This window comes from Ranitomeya imitator, chromosome 4 (genome assembly GCF_032444005.1).
Source record: "Ranitomeya imitator isolate aRanImi1 chromosome 4, aRanImi1.pri, whole genome shotgun sequence".
Taxonomy (NCBI): Eukaryota; Metazoa; Chordata; class Amphibia; order Anura; family Dendrobatidae; genus Ranitomeya; species Ranitomeya imitator.
The window spans coordinates 357,029,894-357,046,756 of record NC_091285.1 but is presented as its reverse complement, the minus strand read 5'-3'; the positions used below and the strand labels follow the sequence as shown (position 1 = coordinate 357,046,756).

At 41.3% G+C, this 16,863-nt stretch overlaps 1 protein-coding gene across 1 annotated transcript in view; it reads left to right on the top strand.

The window, feature by feature from the left end:
* The window catches only part of PRKAR2B (protein kinase cAMP-dependent type II regulatory subunit beta), a 193,362-nt gene that overhangs the window by 131,694 nt on the left and 44,805 nt on the right, over positions 1 to 16,863 (top strand). The window contains exons 3-4 of the mRNA XM_069765068.1: positions 15,915 to 15,967; positions 16,158 to 16,241. Coding sequence (XP_069621169.1) covers positions 15,915 to 15,967; positions 16,158 to 16,241 — 137 coding nt within the window. The remainder of the gene's footprint in view (positions 1 to 15,914; positions 15,968 to 16,157; positions 16,242 to 16,863) is intronic.

Genomic DNA, 16,863 nt, shown 5'->3' with positions numbered 1-16,863 from the left:
CTGGAAATATGGTGGACCTATTTGAGACATTGGTGTTGAGGGATATGGAGGCGATACTGTATAAGAAAGTACCAATTAATTTGCCTGACATAGAGAAGGAGGCGTTGAAGGACATGGCCAGCTGGACAGATGTTATAATACGTCCAGCAGACAAAGGAGGCAAAGTGGTATTAATTCCCAGAGAGGTTTATATCACTGAGGCTTTGCGGCAATTGTCAGACACCACTATTTATCTCTCTTTGAAGAAAGATTACACACCAAAATTCAAAGACGATCTCCGCTCCCTGCTCAGGAGAGCAGTAGAAAATTAAATCATTCCAGAGAGTAAGGCGGAGAAACTTCTACCAATGTGTCCCACAAAGCCTCACTGGTATTACCTACCTAAAATCCACAAATCTGTGACATCCCCCCCTGGGAGACCAATTGTGTCAGGGGTGGGGTCTTTGACAGAACCCCTGTCACAATATGTGGATTGGCTCCTACGCCCGTTACTTGCAGATGTTCCATCTTATATTAAGGATACAGATTCTTTCTTGAAACAAGTACAGACAGTAGAATGGCAGCCGGGGTTCTCATTGGCTTCCCTTGACGTGATCAGCCTTTATACGAATATACCACAAGAGTTGGGCATTAGCTCAATTAGGAGAATTCTAGAAACTACTGATAAGAGTACCAATTACGTTAATTTTGTATGTGAAAGTCTCCATTTTATTCTTACTCATAACATTTTCACCTTTCTTGATATGTGGTATAGGCAGATCAACGGGACTGCCATGGGGACCCCGGCTGCATGTACATTCGCTAATCTATATATGGCTGTCTTTGAGGAAGATTACATATACTCAAATTTAAATGTCTTTTTGAAACATATTAAGACATATTTAAGATATATAGATGATGTATTCCTTATTTGGGATGGAACTGAGGCTGAATTCAATCAATTTGTCAATCTTTTAAATACCAGCAATACAATGGGGATGTCTTTCACCTCTAATTTTGGCGGCGATAAATTGGAGTTCTTGGATGTTAATGTTTGCATCCAGGAAGGGAAATTATGTACATCGGTGTATCGTAAACCAACCGCTATCAATTCACTACTACATCATGATAGTTTTCATCCCCATCATGTTAAAAGGTCACTGCCATATAGCCAATTATTAAGAACAAAAAGAGTAAATAATACAGTGAGAGGGTTCGAAGATCAATCTAGGGACCTTTGCCAAAGATTTAGAGATAGAGGGTACCCGGAAGACATTATAGGAGATGCCATGAGACGGGTAAATAATTGTACACAAATGAGAGACCCCATAAATATAACTCCCAGACGTTTCAATTTTTGTTTCCAATTTAGTTCCATGGATAGGGACATTAGGTCTATAATCAGGAAACACTGGCACATATTGGAGAGAGATAAAGAATTGATTGATATTGCTGTGGAAGGTCCTCTTATTGCCAACAGACGGGGAAAAAGAATTAGAGATGTTCTAGTTCGTAATCGCATAACAGAACGTAAAAGTACGTGGTTAGAACAAATGACACCACAAGGAAATTATAGATGCGGACAGTGCCGATATTGTCGCTTCCATATCCAGGCTCCTGTGCTACACATTGGTCCCTGTACACATCGGGTCCAACAATTAATCACCTGTAGGACGGATTACGTAGTGTACGTTATTTTCTGTCCCTGCAGGAGATTTTACATAGGCAAGACAATCCGCAAATTATTCACACGTTTTAGGGAGCACCAAAGATCCATTCATTCAGGGAAAGGGGTTCCCCGTCTTATCCAACATATTAAAGATTGTCATGCAGGAGATTCTAATGTATTGACTTTTGCAGGGATCGAGAAAGTGTTTCCACCACAACAAGGAGGCGACCTGCAAAAGCTTTTGTTGCAGCGCGAGGCTAAATGGATAATGAGAACTAAAGCGACAGGTCCGGCCGGACTTAACGAAAAAATTGACATGTCGGTGTTTTTATAAAGCTGGGGTCGGATATATAATCAGACCAGCATGATTGGGCATTGCAATATCTAGCTTCGATTATTTATTTTCTTTTCTCTAAAATTGACTTTGACTCGATAATAATGATAATAGTAAGGAGATGCGATTGAAATATGATACCAGCTTTCCTAAATTGTTCATTTATAGAATGGTACAAAAAACGCATAGTCTTATGATCTCGTCCTGTTTGCAATATGACTGTATATTGTATAGAGTTTATATTCATTTTTTATGGTAATTTTGTTACTCTAGGTGTATGTATAACATCGTAATACTTATGTCGGTCTATTTTGATTTTAAAGTACATGTAATTTCACTTACCCTCCTGATGTGCACCTGATTTCTGCCTGCGCTGGATGGGATGTGCGTCATAGGGGGCGGTGCTGTTGCACTTATCTCACCTGGCGTTGTCTCATTCCAGCGTGGACCCGTAGAAGCGCCGGTGCAGGCGCGAAACGGCTGTTGTCCTCTCCCCGCTCACCTCATGTTTGTTTTTCTCCCCCGAGCCGTGAATTCGGTCTCACTTTTGCTTCAATAAAAGACACAATCTGCTTGACAGGATCGGTGAGTGTTGCCACGTTTTTTTCTTCATTTTTGTATCGATACACTTTGACTGTGTTTTCTAATGTGAGCACCTCCCTGGATTTTCTGAGCTCAGTAGTTCCTCTAGTGATTCCACGATTGTCTCTTGCTTTTAGGCTGTGCTGCTTTTTCTATTTTCTGAACTTACACATCACTGCCACATCTGCCTAATGTATGCCTATAATATTCTTGGTACATGGTCTTCTATATATATGGACATAATAAGTGGGGCAAGTTCTGAGGTTCGTATGCAAATCTGGCACATTGCACTACCAGCCATACAGTACATACCACTGGCCATAATAGTGTCTCGTATAATATCAGTCCTATCAGAGTACAATCTATAGTGCTGATATCATATGTCCAGCCTGCCTAGTATTATTATATTACCATATCACAGTGCACATGTGAAAGTTTAATCCACATTGCTTCCGGTTGTACCTTCATTATATCGCCTCTATTATAACTATATGTTGAATGCAGCTCATGAATATCTCTATGCTCTGAATGCTGAATCACTTGATCTCTGAATCTATAGACACATTTAAATCACATTACGGTGATTTAAAAAAAAAAACACAGCAGAAAAATTCACGTCAGATTATTATATACTTTTTCAGCCAAAAAACAGAAAAAAGGTGAATTTGAAGAAAGTCTACAGCCTCATTTAGATTGCCCTAATGTGAAAACATAAAACCTTTGATTCCAGCAGGACTTTCAGCCATTAGGCCGGTGTCACACCTCAGTGCCTCTGGTACGTGTAGTGACAGTTTTCTCACATATCGGAGACCCTGACACACGTAGACCCATTCAAATGAATGGGTCTATGCACATCAGCGTGTTTTGACGGACCGTGTGTCCGTGTGCAAAACACGCAGACATGTCCGTTTTTACCAAGACACACGACCCACCAAACGTCCCGCACATGTGTATACGGAGAACAGAGTACACTGTCCTCCGTGCGCACGGATGGCCGCGGGGAAGCAGCGCTACTGTAAGCCGCTGTTCCCCTGCGTATGATGCTGAAGCCGGCTTTCATCCATTGTCCCCTGCTCTGGCGGCAGTAGCGCGAGCAGGGAGCAATGAATGAAAGAAAAAAACAACGTGGGGTCCCCCCTATATTTTACAACAACCCTGCAAAACTCACAGGTGCGGGCTGCTATTCTCTGGCTGGTAAGGGTCCATGGATGTGGGCCCCCCAGCCTAAAAAAAGCAGCCCGCAGCTGCCCAGAAAAGGGGCATCTATTCGATGCGCCAATTCTTGACTTTGCTCGGTTCTTCCCACTGCCCTGTAGTGGTGGCATATGGGGTAATGAGGGGTTAATGTCACCTTCCTATTGTAAGGTGACATTAACCCGGTTTAGTAATTTAGAGCTGTCAATAAGACACCTCTCCATTACTAATCCTACAGTTGTTAAAGGGTTTAAAAAAACTACACAGTAAGAAAAAGTATTTTCATGAAATAAAACAATATACACAGTTTTTCCATCATTATTCTTCTGCCATTCCAAGCAAAACCATCGATCTCCTGTAATAAATCATAAAAATAAAAAAACAACAATATACCCACTAGTCACCGAAACTCCGCTCCCATCATTTCATTCATTCCCCAGTTGTTTACAGCCAGGGGCAGTCACATTAGCAGCGCTCCCAGTACTGATGCGGCACATGGACACAGATATCTCCGATACCGTGTTTACCGGTACCGAAAATATCAGGATGTGTGAAACCGGCCTTACAGGCATTTGAACGAGACCTAAGACTGGGTTCCATCGTTGAGTATTTAGTGAGTTTTTAATCTGCATCGGAGGGTATGTTTCCACGGTCAGTAAAGACTGCGGGTTTGATGCAGCATCCAACTTGCAGCGGCCAGATGTTACAGCATAATGGAGGGGATTTCATGAAATCCCATTTCCACTATGCGTGCAGGGACGCCCGCGGCTTCCCTGAGTAGACGCACATGTGACGCGTCTTTCTAGACTGCAGCATGTCTATTTATTTTGCGGAGACGCTCTGTCTCCGCAAGATAAATATCACAGTCCAATGTATAGGATGCAATGATTCTGCATGGTTCAATTAACACATGCGGAATCACTGGCAGCGCTTTGTATGGAGCGGACATGTGCTGCGTCCAAAGCGCTGTCGGTTTCTGCCCATGGAAACATACCCTTACAGTCCTAACAAGGGATTTACCAAAATCTCTTCACCATTGTTCTTCTGTTTACAATGTGTAAACAGACTCTCAGTGTGTATTTTTAAATTTGGCAACACATCAATTTCTCTTGTTGTAAATATGCAGGAAATACCACAGATTAAACACACATGTAATCCGCACATTGCTTTAGCAATAAAGTTTTATCAAAGCTAAGTAACAGGAGCTATCCAAAACACAGCAATTTTATTTAAAATGTGACATACCAAAAAGAGATAAAAAACTGCCCCACCTAAAAAAAAATGCACGGAAAAAATAACTAAAAAACACGCAAGTAACCTAATTTAAGTAATTGGTGCAGAAATGCATTAAAAACGCACCAATACTGGGATCTTCACCTAAGGTGATGTACACGTTACAGGAGTTTTTCCCATGAACAAAAGTTGATTTTAGTCAATAAATCTTGGCATAATAATGACTTCCACAATTGGCTGTGTTTAAAATAAAATGTTCCTATGCTGAGATAATCTTATAAATGTGTCCCTGCTGTGTACTGTGTAATGGCCGTGTCTGACCATGCAGGGACATCAGCTAATCATACCACATCTTTTGGGCAAGGAAAGAAGGAAAAGACTATACACAGACATTAAAATAGGGGATGTGAATCGCGTTGTGCTGATGGTCTCCATAGTGACCCCCGGTCGCAAGATGCCCGCGGGGTCCTTCAGCGTCCTGCAGGGAAGGTGTCTGGTGTACAAAACACAATGGAGCAAACACCATCTCGCCGGGTTGAGAGATTCCTGGAATAAGGGGGCCGTGCATGAAGACTTCAGGCTGGTTTCCTGAGTGAGCAAACCATGAAAAGTGAAAAAAATTTGGAAAATCCAGCAACCGCAAAAGTAATAAAACATCACATTTATTGGTAGATTAAAACATGCTCATCATTAAGAGCTAGTGTAGCTCGAAACGCGTCGACCGTTATGTTATCATGGTTTTTTAATTTTTCTCTTTCATGTTTTAGTCTACTAATAAATGTGATGTTTTATTACTTTTGCAGTTGCTGAATTTTCCAATTTTTTTCCATGGTGTCTTGTGAACGCCTGCTAAGAGCAGGAGCTGACATGCCACCTCCCCAGCCTGTCAGAAGAATTGCAGAGTATCAGACCAGCGATCTGTCAGAATAAGGATGAAGTCTCATAGTGGGACAATGTAAAAAAGTTTTTTAAAAAGTTATTAAAAAATGTAAAAATATATATTAAAAAAATCCACAAATAAAGAACAAAAAAAAGAATAAATATTAATCCCAATAAATACATTTATTTATGTAAAAAAAAAAAAAAGTGCACATATTTGATATCACCGCATCCGGAACAACCTGCTCTAAAAAGCTGTTCCACTAAATAACCCCTTCAGTAAACACTGTAAAAAAATATTTTTTCTATAAAATAGTTTTTATTGTGTAAAAGCGCCAAAACATAAAAAAGATATAAATGGGGTATCGCTGTAATCGTACTGACCCGAAGGATAAAGCCACCTTGTCAATTTTATCACACAGTATAAAAAAAAAATTCCTGAATTGCTGTTTTAATTCATTATACCTCCCAAAAATCAGAATAGAAAGTGATAAAAAAAAGTCATTTTTTTTTTGTACTATTTTCGGGCACATCAACTCGACTTGCAAAAAAGAAGCTGTCGCATGACAAGCTGGTTAAATATGGGGATGCAAAAACTAGTTTATGCAATAAAAAGCATCTTTTAGTGTGTGACAGTAGCCAAACATAAAAACCCAATATAAATCTGGGATCGCTGAGTCACACTGACCTGAAGAATAAATTTGTCTAATCACTTATACCACATGAGGAACGGTGTAGAAAAAATAAAACCAAGTCTTCACCTGCTGTTGATTTGTCCATTCTACCTCCCAAAGATCGCAGTAAGGCTCGACACACATTTATCCTGCACTCTGCGCTGAGCACTTCCATCGGGATTTCTGTGTAAATCTCTGATATACTGTACGTGGTTTAGACGGAAGCCCTTGTGGAAGATTCTCTACAATGAGGCAGATGGAGGCGCTGTGGACACCATAGGATCTGTGATCTTGCGGTGTCAGTGTTTTTAGGCATGCATAAAAAGTGCGGTCGACCGTAGTTTTTGTGCACTTCTGAAAAGAAGTACAACGATGAACAGAGGCCAGACGGAGTCCAGAGTAACTCTGCTGCCTCATTATAGTGAATGGATCTCTTGGGGTTTCATCTGTCGCGCATCACTCAGAGATTTAGATGGAAACCCCAAAGTAAGTGCTCATAGTAGATGTCATGTAAAATTTTCCAAATAGAAGCTTCAACTCAATCCACAAAAAAAGCAAGTCTCCAATTAGGTCTGTCATCTGTTAACGGAAATATAGGGGGCTTCCACATCTGTCAAAGGAAAATTCTGCACTCCCAAATCCAAATGTCCTCCCTCCCTTCTGAGCCTTCCTGTGTCTATATCACATTTAGCACCCACATGTTTGGCACTTCTGTAGTGATGAGAGCCTGCCTAATTTACAGGTGCTGGTCTCCAGAAGCATGAGCTGGGTATAATGTACTGGTCACTACAAAGAGTACTGGTCACTACAATGGCAGTTTGCAATTTTCATTCAACAACATCCATTACTGGTTGTTTATAGAAAACACCCATGAAGTCAAAATTGTCACTACACCTGTAGAAAAAAACCCAAAGGGGTATAATTTCCAAAATGGGGTCACTTGAGGGGTGATTTTCTAGATCTGTATATGCAGTCTGCAACCTATTCTAGGAAAATCTGTGCTCCAGGAGGCAAACAGCGCTGTGTTCCTCCCGAGTCTTGCCGTGTGGGTAAGCAGAACTGTACAGCCATATATATAAGGTATTTCTACATTCAGCAGAAATTGTGGGACAAATTTGGGTGCCATTTTTACCCATTTACCAGTATGAAAATGTGAAATTTGGGGCTAACACATAATCTTGGTGGTAAAAATATAAATGATTTTTTCTTCACTGCCCAATGGAATTCTATGACACACCTGTGGTGTCATGATCGCTGCGCCCTTAGATGAATTCATTGAGAGGTGTAGGGATTCTGCTGTTGGGGCACCTCAGGAGCTCTGCCAATGTGACATGGTACCCTCAAACCAGTCCAGCAAATTATGGCATTCTTTGCCTTCTGATCTTTGCACTGTGCCTGTCACAATAGGACTGGCGAGTAAACTGGGACCAGGGGCATCTTTCCTGGCCCCAACACTAGAGGGTGCCCTAACTCGCCCTGTTCCCTGGGATATCTCAGATGGTGAGGATGCCGGGGCCTCCTCCCTTGCCCTGACTCCTAGCTGCAGCCCTGCGATAATCCCTTTCCCCCACCCAGGGAAGAGAGGCGCTACTGGATCGCCCCGTCAGGGCAGCGGGTTACTCGGTACCGGGTCTTGCGGTTCACAGGGGGATGTCATGGTGGCTGACCCGATCCATGGCCCTGGGACGTCCGTGTAAAAGGGAAAGGTCTTTAAAGCGATAAAGTTTGTGTTTGTGACGCCACCTGTGGTATTCGGTCAGGGTGACCGACGCTGCGTTAAGGGGTCCGCTGAGGTGATGTTATGGCAGCTAGATGTATACCTTCCCACAGGTGAAGTATGTCCCCAGGGCTTCCCAGTATGTAGATGGTGGATGGTGAGAGGCGCAGTGAAGAACGAGGACACAAGGTTGCAGTCTCTTTACCTTTACTGAAGGCTTCAGCATCCACAGTCCAGACCACCAGACCACAGGGCAGACATAGTCCGACCGGTTTGGAGGCAAGTCCAGGGTCCCCTTGTCCAGGTGGAAATCAGTAGCCTTCCTCTAGCGCTGCAGTGTTGTAGTCCCTTACTGCTAAGCTTCTCATAAGGTCCTCACAGATGTTGTAGATGTTATGTCTCTCTCTCTCTGTCCCCCGGATAGGATAGGACAAACCCGTATGACCGGTGGCTTGAGGTGGTTTATAGGGACTCTATCCTGCCCCAGCCTCTAAGGGGTGCCACCTTGCCTCCTGGGTGTAGGGCGGACAGGTAACATGAAATTAGCTGTCCTGCCGGTCTCTGGAGCAAGGCATAAAGGATTGTTGCTCCCTCGGTGTTCTGGCTACCGGGATCCTACGCCTCAGAAGGAGGCAGCCTGTGTAGGGCTGATCCCCTTCTGGTATTCACTCCTTTGCTACGACTTCTTTCACCCTCTCTGCAATGCAGTTCTCCTTCAGTGTCTCTTTCTGGAAGCTGCAGCTCTCAGGGCATGCACAGCTCCGTGTCCTTCTGTCTCAATCTCTGACAGGATCCCACCCCTGCCAGGGACCAACTACCTGAGCGAAGCTCAGCCAGCAACTAACTAACTTTCCCTACAGGTCAGCAAGAGCTCCCCCTGGTGGCCTGGAGTGTGAAATGTGTTGCATGTTTGTGATACCTGGATGCAGTTATCCTTCTTTGCCTCCAAGCGTAGCATCACTCTCCCCAAGAGGAAAGCAATGCCACTGCTATGACCAGGACCCTGGGGCGCCGCACTACCGTGTACCGCAGTACACCAACCCGACAAACGGGAACCAAGAGAAGGGTAAAAGAATACTCCACTCACACAAAATATACTCTCATAAATAACAGAGGTATTCACTAGGTGGTGTAGGAAGGGGGGAAGAAAATAAGGCAGGTAAGGATGAGGAATTTCCAAGCGAACGAACCAAGCAACAGTCGCAAAATAAACTCCCCCAGCTCTCCAAATACCAGCTTCTCTCAAGATCTTTGTAGCAAGTGCTAACTCAGACATGCACCTGCCTAGCAGGCCTAGCTTTTATAGGAGAGAGGAGTGGTTAACCGAACACAGCTGAATGCAGGGATTTCCACATGGCCGATTAACCCCTGTCCCGCTGAAAAAACACATTTAATATACCAGAGAAGTGCTTCTCAGCTGCGAAGCAGGAGCCAGCAGACGCCATAGCCTTCTGGCTCTGCTCTGTCGTGGTATCCCTGTGACAGTGCCTCAAAAGTAATTTTCGACCACATATCAGGTATCGGTGAAGTGAACAGAAATTGCACAACTTTTGGGGTTCTTTTTCTCCTGTTACCCTTGAAAATACAAAATTTGGGGACTAAAAAACCTTTTTTGTGGGAAAAATTAGATTTTTATTTTATTTTCATGGCTCGTTATAAACTTCTGTGAAGCACCTGGAGTTTCAAAGTGCTCCGCACAGATCTAGATAAGTTCCCCGAGGGGTCTAGTTTCCAAAATAGTGTCACTTGTGGGGGGTTTCCACTGTTTAAGGACATCAGCGGCTCTCCAAACGTGACATGGCGTCCACTAATTAGTCCAGCAAATTTTGCATTCAACAAGTCCTGCTGTGCACACAAAAAGTAATTTTCCTCTACAAATTGTATATCGGCATATTCAGAAGAAATTGTACAACAAATTGTATTTTTTCACAAATAAACGTAAGTCATATCAAAGAAATGTTACCACTATCATGAAGTACAATATGTCACGAAAAAACAGTCTCTGAATCAGTGGGATCCATTGAAGTTTTCCAGAGTTATGAACTCATAAAGTGACAGTGGTCAGAATTGAAAAAATTGGCCTGGTCAGGAAGGTGAATACAAGCTGCAGGGTGAAGGGGTTAAACCAGATTTGTGTCTCTTCTTGAACTGCGCAGATCAAGATCCCACTAAAACTGGTTCACACGTAAAATTTAAAAAAAACATTGACATCAAGCACTTCTAGTATAACATTTATTTTACTCACAAAGATCCAATAAAAAAAGCATCACTGACATAGTAAAAGAGAAGAGCATAAGCTTACATTTTTCGAGCACATTAGGACTTAAATAGCATACTAAGCAACTCCCACACAACTCTATGAAAGGGAAGCTGCCAGGAGATGATACATGCTGCCCACGGGCATCCTTATTCCAGCAGCTAGGTTTTTATTGCAACATTTGAGAGAAAACCTAGGCCCTAATTCATTATTTCATTGTGTTTAATATCTAGTTTCTGGTGTTTTTCATCTGTTTTTCATTTGTACTTTTAATTTGCGCCATTTTTAAAGTCTATTTTATGTGTTAATAATTTATATATTTGCCATCATCAATTGCAAAATTTATCACAAATGTACTCCAGTTCCCCCTCCCCGGATTGGTTTAACAAAATAAGTGATTTTTTTTTTTGCTCTAAAAAGTCGCAAGACAAATCAAAAGCAAAAATAAAGACTGAAAAATTCATGCACCGCATGCATCATTTTGAAGAATTTAGTCCAAGGACCAGCAACAAAAACCACAAGACAGAAAAGAAAAGTGACTATTAAAGTGCAATTGATGAATCGGGGCCATAGTTTGAAGGAGAGCAAGGAATGGAGAGAAGTGTCAACTGGGAAGCTTTTCTCCACCTTCTGCCTGCAAAGCTCCACTTCATTGACAGGTCTCTCTCTATACGCAAACAGCAAAACACATGTCAATAAAACCAGGACAGGGAGAAGCAGGCGGGAAGCCTTGTGACTCTGTGACTCTTCAAATTGTGTTTACTGTGAAACACTGCAGCTTTTCATTGTGAAAAACAATTCTTTATAAAGAGGGAGTCTGTCGAGATTTTATGATGCCTGTGGTTAGTGTAGCATAAATCTGCTGACAGGTTCTCTTAAAAATCTCATTAGTATAAAGGAATCAATGAAATGATTATGTAAATGACCAAAGCGATACAAAAAGTGTTACGCATGTGGTTGTGGAACCACTGTGCCACGGTACGGGGAGAGCCTGGAGGAGCATAACTAATACCTTGTTCTTCACTAGAGCCCTTGATAGTGTGGTTAGTCTTGAACCCAAGTGGATGCCAGGTGCTACTCCAGGACAGACCCTGAAACCGTGGCAGATGACCCCCAAAGGGACAGGGAATCAAGACTGGCCAGGAACTGGTTACCAGGAGGTGTGCGGCTGCTAAACAGATGCAGGATCAGGCACAAGGAACATAGGAACAGGAACATGGGATGGCCACAGGTATGAGATCACAGGTGCAGGTTCAAACAGATCAGGATCAGGAGTAAGCACGAGCAGAGCTGGATCGGGTATAGGTACAGCAGGACGGACAGGAATGGGAGCAGACTTGGTGGCCTGGGTCAGGTAAATGGGACGGACAGAATCAGATTCAGAGAGTATAGCTACAGGGACCTTACAACTAGGCATAACTGTTACTAATGTTGGTAAGGCACCTCCCATTTGGGGAAGGTGCCTTAAATACCTAATGTCTCCCAGCCATTGGAGAAACGGAGCGTGCGCACGCCCTAAGCATTCTCCCAGGGGACCTGCACACAGTTAGCAGGCCGTGGGAGGAGACAGACGGCGGGGACTGGAGCAGTGTGGCAAGGTGAGTGAACATGCCTGCATCCCTGCTGAGAGGTGGAAAGTGACACATGCAGGGATTCCAGCGCTGTTCTAACTCAAAGAAAATAAAATAAGTAATTTCTAATAACAGTTTGGCATGTGGGAATTTCCAAATAAATCAATATTGATACATCAGATCTGTTTTATAGGTCAGACTGTACAGATAATTTATATCTAATTAATTCTCTAAAATGTCTCCCTCTTCACAAGTTCAGTATCTTCATTCAGTGTGTGTACATTGTTTCTCATGATATACTTTCTATGTATAAACATGGTCCTCTTTGAATTGTTTACTATTGGATTGGACCTGATCTACATTTTCGAAACATGTCCTGGAAGAATTGTTTTATACACTTTGCATCAAAGATGCCCCAGACTCTTCTGGCTACGCATTCTAAGAACCCTATAGACCATTAGATAGAATTTGTCTTAACCCCCTGATTTTAGTGGGATCGGCTGACTTTTTAGTGGGTATTGGGATCTTCAGACTCTACTCCAACTGATGATGTTGGGGGAGAAAAATATCCAACTTAATGAATTTCAATGGCCAATCCTTTCATTCAGTGCTGAGATAAACCACTTCTATAGTAGTCTAGCAGTGTTTTTCTCATGGAGAACACAGGAAAGCTTGGCTAAGCTATCCGTTTCTATGTGTAGAGGAGTATGGAGAGATAGCTATCCTAAATGATTGTTTGGCTATTTATGTGTTTGGGGGCTTTTACTCCAGTTAATTTTCTGTGTACATATATTTAATGCCATGTCCCCTTTGTGGCATGTTAACTCTTAGTTGCAAAGAATCTGAATTTGAGAGAGGTCTCCCCTTATGTATACATTGAAAATGCTTAGCCACACATTTTCATTTGTGTTATCTCATGTAGAGCATTGCTTTAGGAGAAAATAGGGATTTTAATGCCACAATTTCTGCAGGAACTCAGTTTAATTGTCAGCCAAGCCTTTAGCAGCAGCCACGGTGCCAGCACTGTCCTTGGCTGTTTAATCCTCTAGAGTCTAGATGCTGCAGTCAATCATGACCGCAGCATCTAGAGGGTTGTGATTAGAGTTCAGTGAATTTTTCAAAATTCGATTTTGATTATGATCGGCGGCGAGTATTGTTTTTGCAATATTCACCAAACGTCATTGGAGTCAATGTGTGTAGAAATGAACGAATTTGTTCCGAAACAATCATCAAACATAAATTTTGCACGAATAGGGTACCAATATGACATGAATATAGCAAATTCAGATTCGGCGACCGATTCCAAACATATTCACTCAGCTCTAGTTGTGATAGGTTGGATGCTCCCTCTGTCATCTGGGTTTCCATCTAAATCTCGAAAAACAGGATTCAGATAAAACCATTCACTATATTCAAACAGATAGTGAGTTTTTACATAGTGTCTACTCTTTTGTACACCTCTAAAAAGACCGCCGCCGCCATACAAAGTACAATATGACTAACTGCCTCATTACAGTGAATGGTTTATCAGAGATTCAGACTGAAACCCCGATATACAGTAAGTGCTCAGCGTTAGCACAGGATAAATGTGAAACAACCCTTTAAAGTAAAATATCATATACGGTAAGTGTTACTCCAATTTAATATGAAATCAGATGTGTATACAGTACAGACCAAAAGTTTGGACACACCTTCCCATTTAAAGATTTTTCTGTATTTTCATGACTATGAAAATTGTAAATTCACACTGAAGGCATCAAAACTATGAATTAACACATGTGGAATTATATACTTAACAAAAAAGTGTGAAACTGAAAATATGTCTTATATTCTAGGTTCTTCAAAGTAGCCACCTTTTGCTTTGATGACTGCTTTGCACACTCTTGGCATTCTCTTGATGAGCTTCAAGAGGTAGTCACCGGAAATGGTTTTCACTTCACAGGTGTGCCCTGTCAGGTTTAATAAGTGGGATTTCTTGCCTTATAAAAGGGGTTAGGACCATCTGTTGTGTTGTGCAGAAGTCTGGTGGATACACAGCTGATAGTCCTACTGAACGCCTATCCTGCGTTACTTTTCAGCATTTTTTCTCTGCCATCCACATCCAGGGAGATTAGCTATAGTTGTAAACTTCTTGATTATGTTGTGCATCGTGGGCACAGAAACATCAAGATCTTTGGAGATGGGCTTGTAACCTTCAGTTTGTTGATATTTTTCAACAAATTTGGTTCTAAAGTCCTAAGACAGTTCTCTTTTTCTCCTTCTGTTCTCAATGCTTAGTGTGGTACACAAAGACACACAATGCAAAGACTGAGTCTACTTCTCCTTTTTATCTGGTTTCAGATATGATTTTCATATTGCCCACACCTGTTACTTGCCACATGTGAGTTTGAATGAGCATCACATGCTTGAAACAGAGTTGTTTATCCACAATTTTGAAAAGGTGTCAACAATTTTGTCCTGCCCATTAGGGTTTTTTGTGTGAAATTGTGTCCAATTTGCTTTTCTTTTTTTCTATTTTCTTCTGTTGTTTCAGTACCGACAAGGGAAATAAACATGTGTATAATAAAACATGCGGAATTGCAATAATTTCTGAGATAAATATTTCATTTTTTAGAACAAATTCAAGGGTGCCAACACTTCCATCCATGAGTGTAGTTGAACAGTTATAGGAGAAGTGAAAGCTCTGTTCCCAAGCTTACAATCTAATAGAAATGTGTCACCACATCTGCCTCAACCTCAGACCCTGACAATGTTTCAACCTTACTTCATCTGGGGGTTCACAATGAGCTCCTCCTAATCCTCCTGAAAAACATTTCCTGATTCTACTGAGTTTCTGCTACAACAACACAGCAAAAAGACTCATTGTTCACATACTCTAACAATCAAAGGAGAGGTGCACAAAGAGGCAGTCTCATTGATAACCATTTTGTGTGTTGGGGAATGGAAGGGACCTAATACTCTGGCATGTGTTGGTGCTTAGAAAGAGGTTTATGTATATGACCTATTATAGGCTGATGTGATGTCAGAGAGTGATTGTACAAGGAGATAGTACAGAACACTGATCACATGCATGTCGGCCACCAGTGACATGGGGTGGTGGTGCTGGTAGCAATCAATAGATGACTCTGGACACAAGAAGTTTCTGGCCAAACACTGGAAGTGTCAGACAATGTACAGTACTTAGTGCTTGGTGCTGTTTTATGCACAGTGCATTTCTGAAGCCAGTATTCTTCTTTTCTTCTGGACTGCCCTGTGTTTTCATTGGCAACTCATTAAAACTTTGTTTTCTATGTTATTCTAGCAGAATCCTCAGCTACATATTGCTACATTACAATGTTAGCAGATGGATGTGGTCAAAAGTGCTGACAGATTTCCTTTAAAAGCAGATTCATGACAGAGTGACTCTTACAGGAGTAACTGGGGAATCTCAAACTATATCCATTATAATTTATGTATTGTATAAACTATAGTATAGACAGCACATCACCGTCACAAACAATGAGGAGTTAGTACATACTATCATATATTTGCAAAAAAGTCATTGTCCATTCTATATATTATTTCTCACTTCAAAATCATATATACGGTAGTGTTGTTATGGACGGAAGAATTTCTCCTATTTACAAATCCTCATACTGTTCGTAGTATTTTGTAAAAACGAAAGAATTATGTATGGAAAACAGTAAAAAAAAATATGAAAAATATTCAAATGACTAAAAACCTGTTACATTTCTGTACCGCCTTTTAATGTAGCCAGATGCTACAGAACATCGGGGAATATGGAACTTTACGGTAATTTCTTCGGGTCCTTTTTTTGTATTACAGTGTGTGCAGAAGCCTATAATCCAGATGAAGAAGACGATGAAACAGAAAAAAGGGTAAAGTCCCCAGCATTATTTGCGTTTATTAGAAATAATTTACTTGCATATATTTAACGCTTGCTCAGTTGGGAGTATGAGAAAATGCCATTGCAGTTGTAGATGAAGTTCTTGGGCTAAAGTCGGTACTGCTGATATGTCTATTGGTCAAATAGCAATTGATTGTTATATATATTTACTGTTTATTTAGATTATCAACCCAAAAACAGATGATCAGCGACACAGATTGCAGGAAGCCTGCATAGACATCCTCTTGTTTAAGAGCTTGGATCAAGTAAGTATATTTATTCTCAAATAAATTGGACATAAAGCGGCTTTATCATGCAACCTAATTTTAAATGTCTCTTCATGTATGGAGAAACGCAAAGGTAATGCTATTGTCCTGGTGATTGGGGTGTAAAAAATGTGTTCCAATACTCACTGCTGTGGTCAAATGGTGAGAGTGCGAGAGGTCTTCTTACTACAGATACAAAAGAAGTGATACTTCCATTGAAGTCTTTTACAAAACCACATTATAGCTCCGTGTTGTACAAAACTACTACGGTATATGGCTCTTATACAGGTGCCTATGAATCTTTACCTGCATTTCCATATGCCATTTTCATACAATATTGTTTTGTCTGATTTTGTAAAATACCAACAGAAGAAAATCACGGTACTCTTATTTAGATGCCTTACATATGGAGATTTTCCACCCATCGTTGCGTCTACGGAATAACTCCATACATACAGCATTGAGAAGCATGGCTTGATGACAAATAGAGCCTTAAGGCTGGTTCAAGGCTGCATACTATTGTTAACCAGGTACTCCTTTGTAAATTTAGTCATGCAAAATGTACCTTTAAAGAATAAATTAAGGAAATTAAGGTCTCAATCTAACTTAATTTGGTAATGCA